The following is a 15714-nucleotide window of genomic DNA, read 5'->3' as shown; positions in this document are numbered from 1 at the left end:
TTTTGGCAGCATTGGAAAGGGGATTTTATGCGACTTTTTGCTGAGTTCTTTCGAAATGGCCAATTGAATGCTTGCGTTAAAGATAATTTCATTTGAGTTATTCCTAAGAAAGATTCAGTGGAAAAGGTAAAGGACTTTAGACCAATAAGTCTTTCAACCTCCACTTATAAAATTATAGCCAAAGTCCTCACCGAGCGCCTCAAAAAGGTGATTCCTAGCACAATTTCTATGAATCAGAGTGCTTTTATTGAAGGAACACAGATCCTTGATCCGGTGTTAATTGCAAATGAACTTATAAATTTCTATAAAGTCAAGAAGAAGAGTGGTTGGATGTTAAAACTTGACTTAGAAAAAGCCTTTGATAGAGTGGATTGGGATTTTCTTGATGTTTTTTTTTTTTTGAACAGGAAACGAACTTTTCATTGATAAATGAAAAGGAACATAAAATGTTCAAGGATACAAACTCCAAAGGAGTTTTCTTGATGTTGTCCTTCGAAAGAAAGGGTTTAGAGAGAAATGTATTATCTAGATTAATGGTTGCATTAGAGGGACAAAATTTACAGTATTCATCAATGGTAGACCGAGAGGAAGAATCTCAGCTTCTAGAGGTTTAAGGCAAGGGGACCCTCTCTCTCCTTTCCTTTTTCTCTTAATCAGTGATGTGCTTAGTAGTTTGTTGGATCGCCTACATGAAAAGGGTATTTTTGAAGGTTTTATTGTCAGTAGAAATCATGTTCATGTTTCTCATCTACAGTGATACTATGTTATTTTGTAAGGATGATGATGATATGTTAGAGATTCTTTTCGATACTATTAAGGCATTTGAATGGTTGTCTGGCCTAAAAGTAAATTGGGATAAATCATCGTAATGTGGAATTAATATTGATACCCAAAAAGTAGCGTTGTTTGCTGCAAAGTGGAATTGTAAAATTGAACATCTGCCCATCATGTACTTGGGGCTTCCTTTAGGTGGAAATCCAAAGCTTGAAGCCTTTTGGTTCCCTATTAAGGACAAGATCCTAAAGAAGCTCGATAGATAGACTGACTTTGTGCCAAGCGGTGTTGGATAGCATCCCTTTGTATTACTTATCGTTTTTCCAAATGCCGGGACATATCAGCAAGCAATTTGAAAAGTATATCAGAAAATTTTTTTGGAGAGATGGTTCAAATGGGTCTTTAAAGCATTTGGCTCGATGGGATTTAGCTTCTCGCCTTTGTGCAAATGGTGGCTTGGGCATTGGTATGTTAATAAGAACCATGCTCTTCTTGCGAAATGGGGTTGGAGGTTTAGTGTGGAAACTTCTGCGTTATGGCGCCGGGTTGTGGCTAGCATTTATGAAACAGATTGTTTTGATTGGAACACTCTGGGAAATAAGAATTTGGGGTGTCGTAGCCCTTGGAACAACATTCAAAAACAGTGGAAAAAGGTACAGAAATTCTCTTCATTATCAGTAAAAAATTTTGGCATCACTTGTGGTTGGGCGAGTCTTGTTTAAAGGACAAGTTTCCACTTACGTTTCGGGTTTCCTCGAACCCCTACCTTTCGGTTCATGAAGCTTGGGATTCAACCACCTCCTCTTGGAGGATTGAAGTTAGAAGGTCGTTAAAAGATGGAGAAATTGCTGAGTATATTGAATTATTGGAAAATCTGAATTTGGTTTTGTTAAATGATGATGAAGACAAACTTTCTTGGAATCTGAATAAAAATGGGACTTTTTCTGTCAGCTCCTTATGTAACTCTAAGGCTCCCTCTGCTGCATTACCATGAGATTTTTGCTCAAAGCTCTGGAATTCTGGTAGCCCCAAGAAGGTTAATGTCCTTACATGGATTCTTATGTTTGGCAAGGTCAATACAGCTGAAATTAAGCAGAAAACGATACCATATATATTTCTCCAGCCATCTGCTTGTGTTTTCTGTGTAAACTCAAGTGAAAATAAGCTGCACACTTTCTTTTTCTGCCCATTTGCAGCAACCTGTTGGTCTGCCTTTTTTGGTATCTTCAACCTACCTTGGGCTATGGACAAGTCAGTCTCGAACTTGGTTTTTCAGTTGCTGTTTGGTCTACACTTGAATCCTAGAGCTACATTACTTTGGGTCAACGGTCTTAAAGCCCTTATTTATGAATTATGGTTCGAGCGCAATCAAAGGACCTTCGAAGGGCCAAAAAGGCATCCGTTGGAATGTTTTCACATTGCCAAATTCAAAGCTTCTCAATGGTGTGCTCTTTCCAATCTTTTAGCCAATTACTCACCTAGCATGATTGATTCTAATTGGGATGCTTTCAGCTCTCCTTTGTAATTTTATTTATTTTGTTTCAACTTTATGTGCTTTGTATTCATTTTTTTGTTTTTTTATTATTTTTTATCTTTCTCACTCATTTGGAGTTTGTATCCTTGAACATTTTATGTTCTTTTTCATTTATCAATGAAAAGTGCGTTTCCTGTTAAAAAAAACAACATTTCTCAAAAAAGAAAAAAGAATGAAGAAAGGGAAGGAAAAATACACCCCTAAAAGAGAGAACATTTCTCATTTCTACCACATTAAATATCCAATGGATATAAGGATACCCACACTATCTCATAGAACCAAAGAAAATTGAGAATAAAATATACTTCAGGCAATTTTTGGATAAAAGATTTACCTTCCATCTTCCGCATGGATCCGCCAATTTCTCCCCAAGTTACAATGCTGATCTGAATCTAGTTCCCAGAGTGCAGGCTTGTCCTTTTGAGGCTGAAAATGTCCGAGAAATCTGAGACAGTTATTTCCTAACTGTTAGTAATTGAATAATATACATGATTTAAAGAGTATCTATCAGTTTGTTGTTACTCGTTAATATAATTGTCTAACTGTTAAGTTTGAGATAAAATGTCCTCCATAGTGACAAGCTCAACTTTATATGCCTTGTATTTTATTGTCCAAGCCAGTGTTTTAAAAAGCTCAAGATGCAGTAAAGCGCAATAAACCTCTGGAGCTTAAGCTCGAGGCGCAAAAAAAGCGCGGACTTTTTTTCGCGAAGATAAATAAAAATATAATATACACGTATATAACATATAAAAGCCAAATAATTTTCAAAGTTCAAACATTATAAAGAGAAAAAGAGAGAGAGAAGAGGTTGAGAAATGATAGAGATGGAAAGCTTTTGTGTGGAGGTTTTGTTATAGAAAAAATATTTCCTTCCATGTGAAGGAAGAGAGAGAAATCATAGAATATTAAAGGGATTCACGTAAATGGAGGGAGAGAAAATTGAAAAGATTATGAAAAGATTGAGATCTTTTCCAAAAATAAAGTAAAAGATTGGAATTTAAAAGATTATGGGCTTTGGGCCCATTTTGAGATTTAAAAAGAAACCCTAAACGCAAGCATTAGGGTTTTTTTTTTTATAGTTTTACAGAAGCCCCTGAAGTGCAGTGCGCGCTTAAGGCGTGCCTCCTTCATTTCTCCTCACCTTTTCAAGGCGAGGCACAGGCATTGCGCTTAGCGACTAGGCGCGCTTTTTAAAAAACTGGTCCAAGCAGCATCTTCTCTTTGTTTCTTTAGTTAAAGATGCATTTAAAGCTTAATTTCTGATAATACATACTATTCTAAGCAACAAACATAACTACCCGACCTTTTCTTAGTACAGAAATAGAAGAATGCTCAAACAACAAAATTGTTCCATAAGCAAGACAACATAGCCATCAAGATTTCAGCAAAAAGGGCTGCGCTACCATCTTAAGAATCTAATGTGAACAGCTAGGAACCAAAAATTCAGCATGCGGAGATAAGAACCTTTTGTATTGGATAGGAGATCAACAAGACGTTCTAGTGTCCCAACCTTTAATCAATAGACAACCTAAAAAGAGAGTTCAAAGAATATACTACCGCTTCTCGAGATAGAACCTGATGCATTAACAAATGTTCTCATCTACTGCTGAAACCCAAAGAAAAATATTTTCCTTTGTTTTGCTTTAGCACAGAAAACGTCTCTAACTCTTCATTCCTTTTAAAAAGAACATGAGAGTTCAAATTGACACATAAGATTCCATAAAAAGTCGATTGAGAAGCTTCTAAAGTTAACGAGCCCCTATAGATTCCCTGTTAGAAATCAGAATAGAAGGATGAAATACTTAATCCTCAAAGTAAGAAATCAAATTTCTCCCATTGATAACTTCAATACCAAACCTGGAAATGTCTCATTGAAAGCATTTTTAATATTTACAATATTGTTAGGGGATTAAGAGACATTTAAAACTAGGGACACAATACAATGAAACCATTTTTACTTTTCAAAACACTCCTCGGCAAGGAAGACCGACACTCTAATTTGGAGCAAGTGTTGGTGTCGGACACGAGTCGGCTCCGACACGCTTCCGACATGTGTCCAAAAATGGCCAACTTTTTTTTTTTTTAATTTCCAACATGTGGCGACATGTTTTTCAGCCCAGCCTTTTTTTTTTTATCGTTTGGGCTTTTAGCCCACAGCCCACAGTCATTTTGGCTTTTAAACCTACTCTTTTTTAAACAACTACAACCTTAGCCCATTTTGTTATTCAATCTTTTTATTTTTTATTTTTACTCATCAGCAAAAGAATTAGGTTTTATTATTCCTAATATCTCTATCCAGACGTTTCCTTATCCCCGTGACATTTCTTCTCCACTCCTCCACACTTCGTATTTATGTTATGGTACTTATATTGATGTTTAAAGGTAAAAAATTAGTTTAGAAGTACTAAATATTGATAATAGGTTAAAATATGCAAACATATATATATTAAAAAAAAATTACCGTGTCCCCAGCATGTCATGTCCTACTTTTTTGGAAATTGACGTGTCGCATGTCCATGTCTGTGTTTTTAAGCTCCTCGGTACTGGAGAATTAGTCCCACCACCAGCCAGAATCATCATGCAAGGGAAGACTGAAACTTCTTCATTAACTTGTATATTTATGACACCATTATCTACTTTCTCACCAACCATATTAAAATTGGCCAATACCTCACCAACCAACTTAAATGCACCAATATGTGCATTAAATGCATACACACCAGCCTTGGAACATTCCGTACTAGTGGAATCATTACTGTTATACAACCTATCCAACGGTTCAACATTTATGGTTGCAACCTTCAACTTCTCACAGTCCTTGGAATTCAAAATTGCACTGATGGCTGCAACTTCCAACCCTCAACAACAAACGACAAGGCATTAGTATCTCATTAAAAACCTGGTCATTCAAGAAAACAGCAGTAACTTCTTCTACCAACTTTTCATTTGACTTAACCACTCAAACTTCGAGCATAGCAAACATAACACCACAACCACCTACAATCTATTTTAACTTCACCAAAGAATTTGAAAGATTTCAATTAATATCAACTCCCACCAATTTTCCACCTGATCCAAGATTTAAAGAGGGATCAAACTCCTCAACAAACGATTCATCTTCCTTTACCAATTTGGCATGCTTGAAGTCCAACAGATTGCACAACCAATCATGCTCCAAAATACCCAAGATTTCTGATCTAGAAGATGGATCAGAAAAAGGAGAAATTCGGAAAACCACTTAGCATACCATTTTTCAATTTTAAATACAATCGTCCCAACTTCTTCAACTAGCCACCAAAATATTTCTATTCCGTAATTTTAGCAAAGCTTTATCAGCAGGAGGGGGTTGATCAAACAACACCCAGAAATTTATTTCTTTAACTGCAGACGTTCTCCAAATGAAGCTCTCGGTTTCATGTTTATCGCCATCAATCTGTATGTTCAGTCAAGCAAGCGGGGGAAATTCTATTCACTTGTTCTTTCACTGTCCATATGCACTGAAGTATTGGTTCTTACTGTTCAAAGAGTTCAATTTGTCTTGGGCTTTTGATGGGGTAGCTGCAGATAATACCCTTCAATTGCTTCTCGGGTTGAACTTGTCTCCTCAAGGTCGTCTACTGTGGCTTAATGCTAGTAAGGCCCTGCTCTATGAGTTATGGTTTGAAAGAAATCTCAGAATTTTCGAGGACCAACGTAAATCTTCGTTTGATCGGTTTAGCATAGCTTAATTTAAAGTCTCACTGTGGTGTTCTATGTCAACTCGTTTTGGGAATTATTCCCATTCTCTTATTTGTTCTAATTGGGGTGCTTTTTTATCCTAAAATTAGTTTTTGTTTCTTGCAATGTTTTCTTTCAATCTTTCGAGAGTTTTTATCGTTGAACATTTATGTTCCTTTTCATTATTTCAATGAGAAGTTCATTTCTTGTTAAAAAAAAAATCTTGGAAAATAGAATGTAACCTAGTGATAACAAAAATCTCCTCAAAATTCACAGTGACAACCTCCTTATTATCATTTTTACCCAGAAATCCTTACAAGAATCCTTGACCAGAAACCTGACAATAACCCACCACCGAAATGGTCTTCTTAATAAAAGCGTTCTTGCTACCCAAACCAGAGCAAACTTTGTTCATTCTATTATAAATCTTAAACACCTCACAAGGATCATCCACACCCTTAAATTTATGAATGAATTCATCCAACAATTCCAAAAAGACCAACCAACCTCTTTTTTCAAACCAAGCTGTGACCAAAATAAAATTCTTTGGCACCTTCATAAGATACGAAATTTCAGCATACCACCCAAATTGATTATACTTTGTTATAACCCTAGAAAAACCTTGTTCACCTCTCATCTACTTACAAAATTTGATATTCAAAGGACACCTCCAAAGTTGAGGAAAAACTTGTTTTGCCCACGTCAAAAGACTCCATTGAAGCTTGATAAAGAAATAACAATCCTTTTTTTTTTCTTCTAAAAGATAATTGCCATGAATAAAGTGAACAAAGAGAGATTTATTTGCAATGCAACAACTACTAACCAATCTATCCATAGACTAACAAGAGTCAATGACCACCTGAAAACGAATTAAAGAAACTTGCTGGAAAGAGAGAGAGGGCAAATCTAGAAAGCATTTTCCTAAAATTTGACCAGCCACATCTTATATCGAAGTACCTCCACTTTTCATGAGTTCGCTCAGAATCTTCTCCATAATTGAGGCCCCAAATTCTAAGTTAATAGGATTGCCACCAATTGGCAAAAAAGGGCAAAGAATCCTATTAATCATACAGTATATTTCATTCACTAAACGAAATAAGATCGATTTTCTTCCTATAGTACCCCTTCAATTATCATCTGCCTTCGTTTCCTGTTTCTAGGAACTTGTCATCATTCCTTGCCATTGCAAAGTCATTGACTAGGCCACACTTTTATTACTCTTTCAACTATCATACAAAGCATATCTACGTTTAAAAAAAAAAAACCACGAAAATATATTGTTAAGAAAAAAAAAACAACAAAAAAAAGAAAAAGATTCCCGATTCAATCACATAAAACCGCATAAGTTGGTAATTTAATCTACAAGGACAAAATCTGATTTCTCCCCTTGACAAAGGCACCTAGACTACTGGGTAAATTTCATTGCTGAACTGAAGTACCAATATTAGCAATTTTTTTGTAGCAGGTTCACAACAAAATGACTATAGGTAAACTTACAAATTGATAGCATCTTGTTTCTCTGAATCCATGTAGGCATTGCTGTAGTATCTTTGAAGAGTTCTGAAGAACTCCTGAGACTGCGTTGCTGCTTTCCACTGTCCCCTTCTCTCTGAGAATATCTATTTGGCACCCAAGATGCAAAGAACTTAGACATATAGAAACCAATATCTTCACATTTTTTTATAAGAAGAATTGTAGAAAATCAAGCCGTAAATTAAGTTTTTTCCTTATTAGAATTTACATTATGTCTCTGTATATTCTGTAATTTTATTGTTTTCCTTATAGGTTTAGATTAATTCCTTATTTGTTGAAAGGTCTTCTTGTATATTAACACCTAAATGGGTTGTAATGAGAATAAGAAAAATATAACCCTTCCCACAAAATTACATGTTATCAGAGCTAGAAAAACCCTAGAATCTGAAAAATCCTAGCCGCCAGAATCTGAAAAAAAACCCTAGCCGTCGCTTCCGCTGCAAATCCCAGCCGCAGCTCTCGTCTCAGGCGCCGTCACCCCATCACAGATCTCGTCGACGTCGCATGTCGCAGCTCCGGTCGTTGCACGTCGCAGCTCCGGTCGTCGCACGTCGCAGCTCCGGTCGTCGCTCGTCGCAGCTTCGGTCTTTCGCAGAAGCCCGCCTCTCTGCTGTTGTGTCCGCCACTGCCGCCGAGCATTCCGCCGCCGCCGTCGAGCTCTCCGCCGCAACGCCGCCGCCGAGCTCGCTGCCGCCGCTACTACCCGTACTTTATTCCGAATCACAGCTCTTACACCTTTTTTTTGTAATGGCAGGTTCAGAATCACAAATTAACGTCTCATCCTTTTCCTAAAGCAACAATAATCCGATAACATGTCACAAACTCAATGGCCACAATTACCTTCAGTGGTCCCAATCAGTGATGATGTTCACGTATGGTCGTGGACGGGAAGACTATATCATCGGTAAAGTGGAATCACCCAAACCCGATGATTCAACATTTCGCAAATGGAGGGCTGAAAATAATCAAGTCATGAGCTGGTTAATAAATTCCATGACCACTGAAATTGGTGAGAATTTTCTCCTATTTTCTACTGCCAAAGAAATTTGGGATGCTGCTGAGGATACATTTTCTAATAAAGAAAACACGGCTGAGCTATTCCAGATAGAGACTACTCTCCAAGACATTAAACAAGGTGATTCAACGGTTACGGCGTACTACTCCAATTAATCTCGTTACTGGCAACAACTAGATTTATTTGAAACTCATGAATGGAAATATTCTGATGATCGTATCCTCTTTCGAAAATTTGTGGAGACAAAACGGATCTTCAAATTTTTGATGGGTCTGAATAAATCACTTGATGAAGTTCATGGTCACATTCTTGGTACTAAGCCATTACCGAGTCTTCGAGAAGTCTTCTTCGAATTCCGTAGGGAGGAAAGTCGAAAGCAAGTCATGTTGGGACAAACCGAACATCCTCCTACTCAAAATGGATCTGCGCTCATTTCCCAACGAGATCATCCTAATGATCCAATCGCTCTTGCTGCTCGGGGGAATCTATATGGTGTAACCGCCAGCACAAAGGGCGACCATGGTGTGATCATTGTCATAAAGTGTGACATCTCAAAGAAACCTGTTGGAAATTACATGGAAAACCAGCGAACTGGAAGCCGAACACTACCAAATCAGAGCGAGAAACTCGAGGCAATGCTGTTGTCTCTGAAACTTCTAACCAACAACCACATACCAAAGAGTTGTTGGACATGCTACAACAACTATTGAACAAAACAACTCCACCAACAACAGTAAGTGGTTCTGGGAATGTACAACAAGGTAACCAAAATTCTCGTGCTCTCCACACTCAAACTCTTCCATCTGAATGGATAGTGGATTCAGGAGCATCGGATCATATGACAGGTGATAGATCCTTATTCTCATCATTTTCAATTTATACGGGTAACCTGTCTGTTCGAATTGCTAATGGTACACCTGTTCAAGTCACTGGAATTGGGAGTATTCAGATATCAAGCTCCATAACTCTTGCATCAGTATTGTTTGTGCCCACATGAGTGTATAATCTATTGTCTGCGAGTAAGTTGAATCAAGACTTGAACTGCGAAACTAAATTCCTTGCAAATTCTTGTATTTTTCAGGACTTGGGATCGGGGAAGATGATTGACAATGCTAAATTATGTGCGGGATTGTATCTTCTTAAAGCAACAAGTCCTCCACCAACAAAGAAATGCAATGAACTTGTAGTTCAGTCTAATCGTGAGTCTGCTTATGTTTCTGAGTCCTTAAATCATAAAGATAATCTTGTCATGATGTTGCACTATCGTTTTGGTCATCCCAACTTTGTTTATCTTGAACGATTGTTTCCTTCTTTATTTCTCAATAAAAAGAGTCAGTTTTTCAAGTGTGAGATTTGTCAACTCTCCAAACATACTCGTGCTTGTTATTCACCTCACATTTATCTTCCATCTTAGTCTTTTTCCCTTATCCATGGAGATATTTGGGGACCTTCAAGGGTAAAAAATATCAATGGGGCACGTTGGTTTCTTCTCTTTGTTGATGATCACACACGTTTGAGTTGGACATTCCTTATGAAAGAAAAATCTGAAACAAGCCACTTATTCACCGTTTTCCATAAAATGATCCAAACTCGGTTTCAAGTCAATATAAAAATACTTAAAACTGATAATGCTCGTGATTTCTTCAACTCTACCCTTGGTCCATATCTTCAATCTCATGGTATTGTTCACCAAAGCTCTTGTGTTGACACACCTCAACAAAATGGTGTTGTTGAACGCAAAAATCATCATCTTCTCGATGTAGCCCGTTCTCTCATGCTCACATCCCATGTTCCAAAATCTTTCTGGGGTGAAGCTGTCCTAACTGCTACCTATCTTATAACCCGTTTGCCATCCCGCATTCTCAAATTCAACAGACCCTTACAAAGTTTACTCTCAATTTATCCTACATCCCATCTTGTGTCTCCATTACCATTAAAAATATTTGGGTGCACTGCGTTTGTTCATATATATCCTCAGCATCGTAGTAAGCTTGATGCACGATCCATAAAATGTATCTTTCTTGGATACTCGCCAAATAAGAAAGGATACAAGTGTTATCATCCTCCCACTCAACAATTCTTTCATACCATGGATGTCACCTTCTTTGAAAATCAACCATATTATCCCAATTCTGTCCTTCAGGGGGAGAATTCTGTTCTTGAATCACAAAATTGGGATTGAACTTCTCTTTAAACCCATCCTTTGAGAGTTCTCTTGTACCCTCTTCTGATTCTGAGCCAATTTCATTCTCTGAGAGTTCACCTGTACCTCATTCTGAGCCAACTCACGTATCTCCCTATGAGGCTGAACTGCAAGTTTATTCGCGACGAACAAGACAACCTGAGAGAAACGAAATACAACCTACACAAGTTCAGCAAAGCCAAGATCTAAACCAAAATCTCAATGTCCCTGAAATAGCACACGAGACATCAGGAGATGATAGACCCATTGCTGTCAGGAAAGGTATTCGCTCATGTACCCAACATCCCATACGGTATCACTTGTCTTACACTAATCTGTCCCCGTATTTTAGAGCTTTCGTGACTTCACTAGATCAGGTTCAAACTCCCAACACAGTTCAAGAAGCCTTGCAGAAACTTGAATGGAAGGCTGCTACTCTAGAAGAATTGCAGGCTTTGGAAAAAAATGGGACATGGATCCTTACAGACTTACCTCCAGGTAAGCGCACAGTAAATGGATTTTCTCAACCAAACACAAACCAGATGGCAGTATAGAACGATTCAAAGCTCGCCTGGTGGCTAAAGGCTTCACCCAAGCTTATGGGATTGACTATCAGGAAACTTTTGCTCCAGTTGCCAAACTAAACACTATTCAGGTACTTCTCTCCATTGCAACAAATCTAGATTGGCCATTGTTTCAACTTGATGTGAAGAATGCATTCCTAAATGGTGATTTAGTAGAGGAAGTGTACATGGACATACCTCCTGGATTTGAGGACAGATATACTAAGGGAAAAGGTATGTAAACTCAGGAAGTCTCTGTATGGACTAAAACAGTCACCTCGGGCCTAGTTTGAAAAATTTACAAATGTGTTGAAACAAGACGGCTATACTCAGTGTCAATCCGATCATACCCTCCTTATCAAGCACTTCTCACCAAGTAAGATCACTGTATTAATAGTATATGTTGATGATATAATACTTACAGGAAATGCCTCTGAAGAAATGGTTCGTCTAAAGCAACTCCTCTCGAAGAAATTTGAGATCAAAGACTTGGGACACCTAAGGTATTTCTTAGGTATGGAAGTAGCAAGATCTAGTAAAGAGATTTCTGTCACTCAACGAAAGTACACGTTAGATCTCCTAATAGAGACCGGGATGAGTGGTTGTAAACCAACAGACACTCCTATGGATGCAAATTCAAAACTTGGAGGTAATCTTGAAGATGAACCAGTTGATCGAGGCAGATATCAACGCCTAGTTGGAAAGCTAATATACTTAACTCATACGCGACCAGACATTAGTTTTCCTGTTAGTGTGGTAAGTCAATTTCTGAACAAACCTTCAAAGGAGCATATGGAAGCTGTGTATAGAATATTGAGATATCTCAAACACGATCCTAGAAAAGGACTGATGTTCAGAAAAACCACAAACCGAGCTCTTGAAGCCTACACGGATGCAGATTGGGCTGGATCTCCTATTGACCGTAAGTCAACATCAGGATACTGTTCCTATGTATGGGGGACTCTAGTAACCTGGCATAGTAAGAAACAGCAAGTTGTAGCTCGAAGTAATGCTGAAGCTGAGTTTCGATCATTAGCCCATGGGATCTGTGAAGGAGTTTGGTTGAAACGTCTTCTCACTGAACTCAAGGTGAAGACAGAAGGTACTATAGAGGTATTGTGTGACAATCAATCTGCCATAGCCATTGCAAGAAATCCAATACATCATGATCGGATGAAACATGTCGAAATAGATCGTCACTTCATCAGCGAGAAGATTGAGACAAATACTATCAATCTGAGATATGTATCTTCCCAACAACAAGCTGCTGACATTTTAACTAAGGCATTGCATCGACCCAGCCTTGGTAGATTAATCTCAAAGCTTGGAATGACAAGCATATACCATCCAGCTTGAGGGGGAGTGTAGAAAATCAAGCCGTAAATTAAGTTTTTTCCTTATTAGAATTTACATTATGTCTTTGTATATTCTGTAATTTTATTGTTTTCCTTATAGGTTTAGATTAATTCCTTATTTGTTGAAAGGTCTTCTTGTATATTTACCCCTAAATGGGTTGTAATGAGAATAAGAAAAATATAACCCTTCTCACAAAACTACAAGAATTGTTTCTCAAGTTTGAAGAAAAAGAAAAAAAATAATGATATAGCAGAACAATGGTGAATAATGAATCCAAAAAAGGATTGATACAACTGCTTAAATATAGTTTCATTCTTGGTACTTGGTAGATTCTTTTAACAGGAAAATTCCTAACAATTTTCTTGAAATATAAATAAAATGCCTCATCTTATTGCACTATAGCAACCAGATTTGCTTAAACATTCTTGAAAGTGAAAGCTTCAAGACGAGAGTCTAAAGATACAAGCAGAGTTTATCAATCAATCAACTTGCTTTAATTGGTGTTGTTCATTATTAGTTCAGGATTCTAGCAGATTTAAATTTATTGAATCGTTCGTTTTGGGTGTGTTTAAACCTCAGGTGGGACACTCAAACTAAAGGTTTTTACTAAGAAGCAACAATTTTGATAATAAACATAGAGCACAATAGACATTTAGAGGATTATACTCCAAACCAAAAACAGAATGTGAGAAAGATGAGAAGAGATCTATTGAAGAGGATATCCAGAATCTGTTTACAGAGCATAAGGAGCCCGAGGAGTCAACTGGAATTCCATCCTTTTTCGAAAAAGCAGGTATAGAATTAATTCCAATTCCCGGAAAACAAAGAAGGTCCTGTCATGTAATGTTCGAGGCCTCTGTAATGATAAGAAGAGATTGAAGATCAAAAAGTTCGTTCAAAATCTACGCCCTGATGTAGTATGCTTACAGGAAATAAAGCTCCAGCAAGCCAATTCGATCGTGATCAAATCACTTTGGAGTTCAACAGATATAGGATGGTCGGTCATTGATTCCTTAGACGAATCAGGTGGTCTTCTGGTTATGTGGGATGAATGTAGGATCCGAGTCAAAGACATCATTAAAGCGGGTACTCCTGGTCCATTCTAATATCCTTTTCCAATAGTGATGATATCTGGGTTCCTAATGTATATGGCCCAACAAACAACGGGGAAAGGAGGTTTCTCTTTCAGGAGCTCTAGGACGTATCTTCCCTTAGTGATAAATGATGGTGTACTGGTGGCGATTTCAACATTATTCGTTGGCCTTTCGAAAAATCATCTTGTGTTTGACTGACAAAATCCATGAAAAAGTTCAATAATCTCATCACACAACTTGATCTAGCGGAAATTCCTCATCCAATGGAGGCTATACTTGATCCAAGCTAGGACATGAATCAATTCATTTCTTGTTGGATAGATTCCTTGTTTCCAAAGGATGGGATGAAGTCTTGTCCAACTCCAGAGTTTCTCGAGCACTAGAATCTCCTCAGATCACTTTCCAGTAATATTGGAGGGAGGAGACTTTCTGATGCAATCTGCCTTTCATTACTAAAGGAGAGCCTATTTATAGAGGCTTCCAGTTTTAGGAATACAAGATAAACTCAAGTTACTGTGCAGTAACTACTAAACTTTAAACCCTTTCGAAACAAAATAAAACCCTTTCGAAACTACTAAACTTTAAACAAGCTGAAGATATAACTAGCTAATCCTCTAAAAGAATAAACCACAACTAAGCCGACTACATCAATTTCCCCGACCCAAAAGATAAAACTCGTCCTCGAGTTTAAAAGCAGTGAAGTTAGATGGCTGTGAACAATCCTCAAAATAGAAACTAGTTTCTTTCTGTGCTTCAAAAATAATCAACCGAAAATGCCTTTTTTAACTCATCAAAACAACGATAAAGTGACCAAACTGAATTAAATCCGAATAAATTTTGATGCAATAGTTTGTTGACACAAAAGTCTTCCAAATTATCAATATTCTTTTTCACGAGATCCTTCTCAAAACTACCCACTTTCTTCTGCATTCCAATACTTCTCAAAATTTTCTTGGAATAACTAGGAATTGAATTGCCCGAATGAGTTTGAATTTTTCCCAAAAGGATATACCAAACACCCATCTCCAAAATATCACAAATGATTTGATCCTTATAGCTACTCCCAATTGAGAAAGGGATTGTACAAATGTATGATATTTGAGCTTCACCTCCTTTCTTGATCCAACTAACCGTGTAAGGTGTAGGATGAGGGATGAGTTGGAAGTTGAGGGCGATTACCAGTTTGCTAGACACGATGTTTTCGGTGCTTCCACTATCGATAATCATGTTACATATTTTTCCATTAATGGTGCACCTTGTCTTGAATAAAAAATGTCTCTGTGGAGAAGATTCTGTTTTTGGTGTAAGGAGAAGCCTTTCAAGAACTAAGAAACTCTCTTGCCCACATCCGGTTCTGAATGTGTGATCTCATTTTCAGAATGTTGATTGTCTTGATCAATTTCTTCAGTTTCGTCTAGGATAGCTACTGCTCCTCTTTGAGGGCACTCATTTGACAAATGCCCAATCTGTCCACATATGAAACACTTGATTTTGATGGAATAAAAATATTTGTATTCCAATATATCTAAAAATAAGAGATACAAAGCCTTCTTGTATAGGAGAAAGGCTATTCATAAAAGGAAAATAAGAGTAAAATAATCAAATCATTAATATTTACAGCAAATATTCACAAATAAACCAACACTCCTCCTCAAGCTGGTTTAAAGATATCTTCCATTGCCAGCTTGTCAATCATCCTATCAAATTGTACTTTTGGTAGTCCTTTTGTCAATACATCAGCAGTCTGCTCTATTGTTGGGAGATAAGGGATACATATCACGCCCGTGTCAATTTTTTCCTTTATAAAGTGTTTGTCAATTTCAATGTGCTTAGTCCTATCATGTTGAACTGGATTGTGGGCTATGGAGATAGCAGCCTTGTTATCGCAATAAACTCGAATGGGTGCCTTTTGAAAGACTCTCAGTTCTTCAAGTAGCCTTTTTATC

At 37.5% G+C, this 15714-nt stretch overlaps 1 protein-coding gene across 2 annotated transcripts in view; it reads right to left on the bottom strand.

Annotated features, from left to right (window-relative positions):
- Positions 1–15714, bottom strand: part of LOC111017054 (phosphoinositide phosphatase SAC3) — a 65169-nt gene that overhangs the window by 15008 nt on the left and 34447 nt on the right. For both annotated transcript variants that reach the window (XM_022292703.2, XM_022292702.2), the window contains exons 11-12: positions 7523–7644; positions 2643–2753 (exon numbers count right to left, since the gene is read on the bottom strand). In XM_022292703.2, coding sequence (XP_022148395.1) covers positions 2643–2753; positions 7523–7644 — 233 coding nt within the window. The remainder of the gene's footprint in view (positions 1–2642; positions 2754–7522; positions 7645–15714) is intronic.

The sequence above is a fragment of the Momordica charantia genome (assembly GCF_013281855.1).
Source record: "Momordica charantia cultivar OHB3-1 chromosome 9 unlocalized genomic scaffold, Mcharantia_2.0 BLBB01000009.1, whole genome shotgun sequence".
In the NCBI taxonomy this organism is placed as follows: Eukaryota; Viridiplantae; Streptophyta; class Magnoliopsida; order Cucurbitales; family Cucurbitaceae; genus Momordica; species Momordica charantia.
This window is presented reverse-complemented; position numbering and strand designations above follow the sequence as displayed.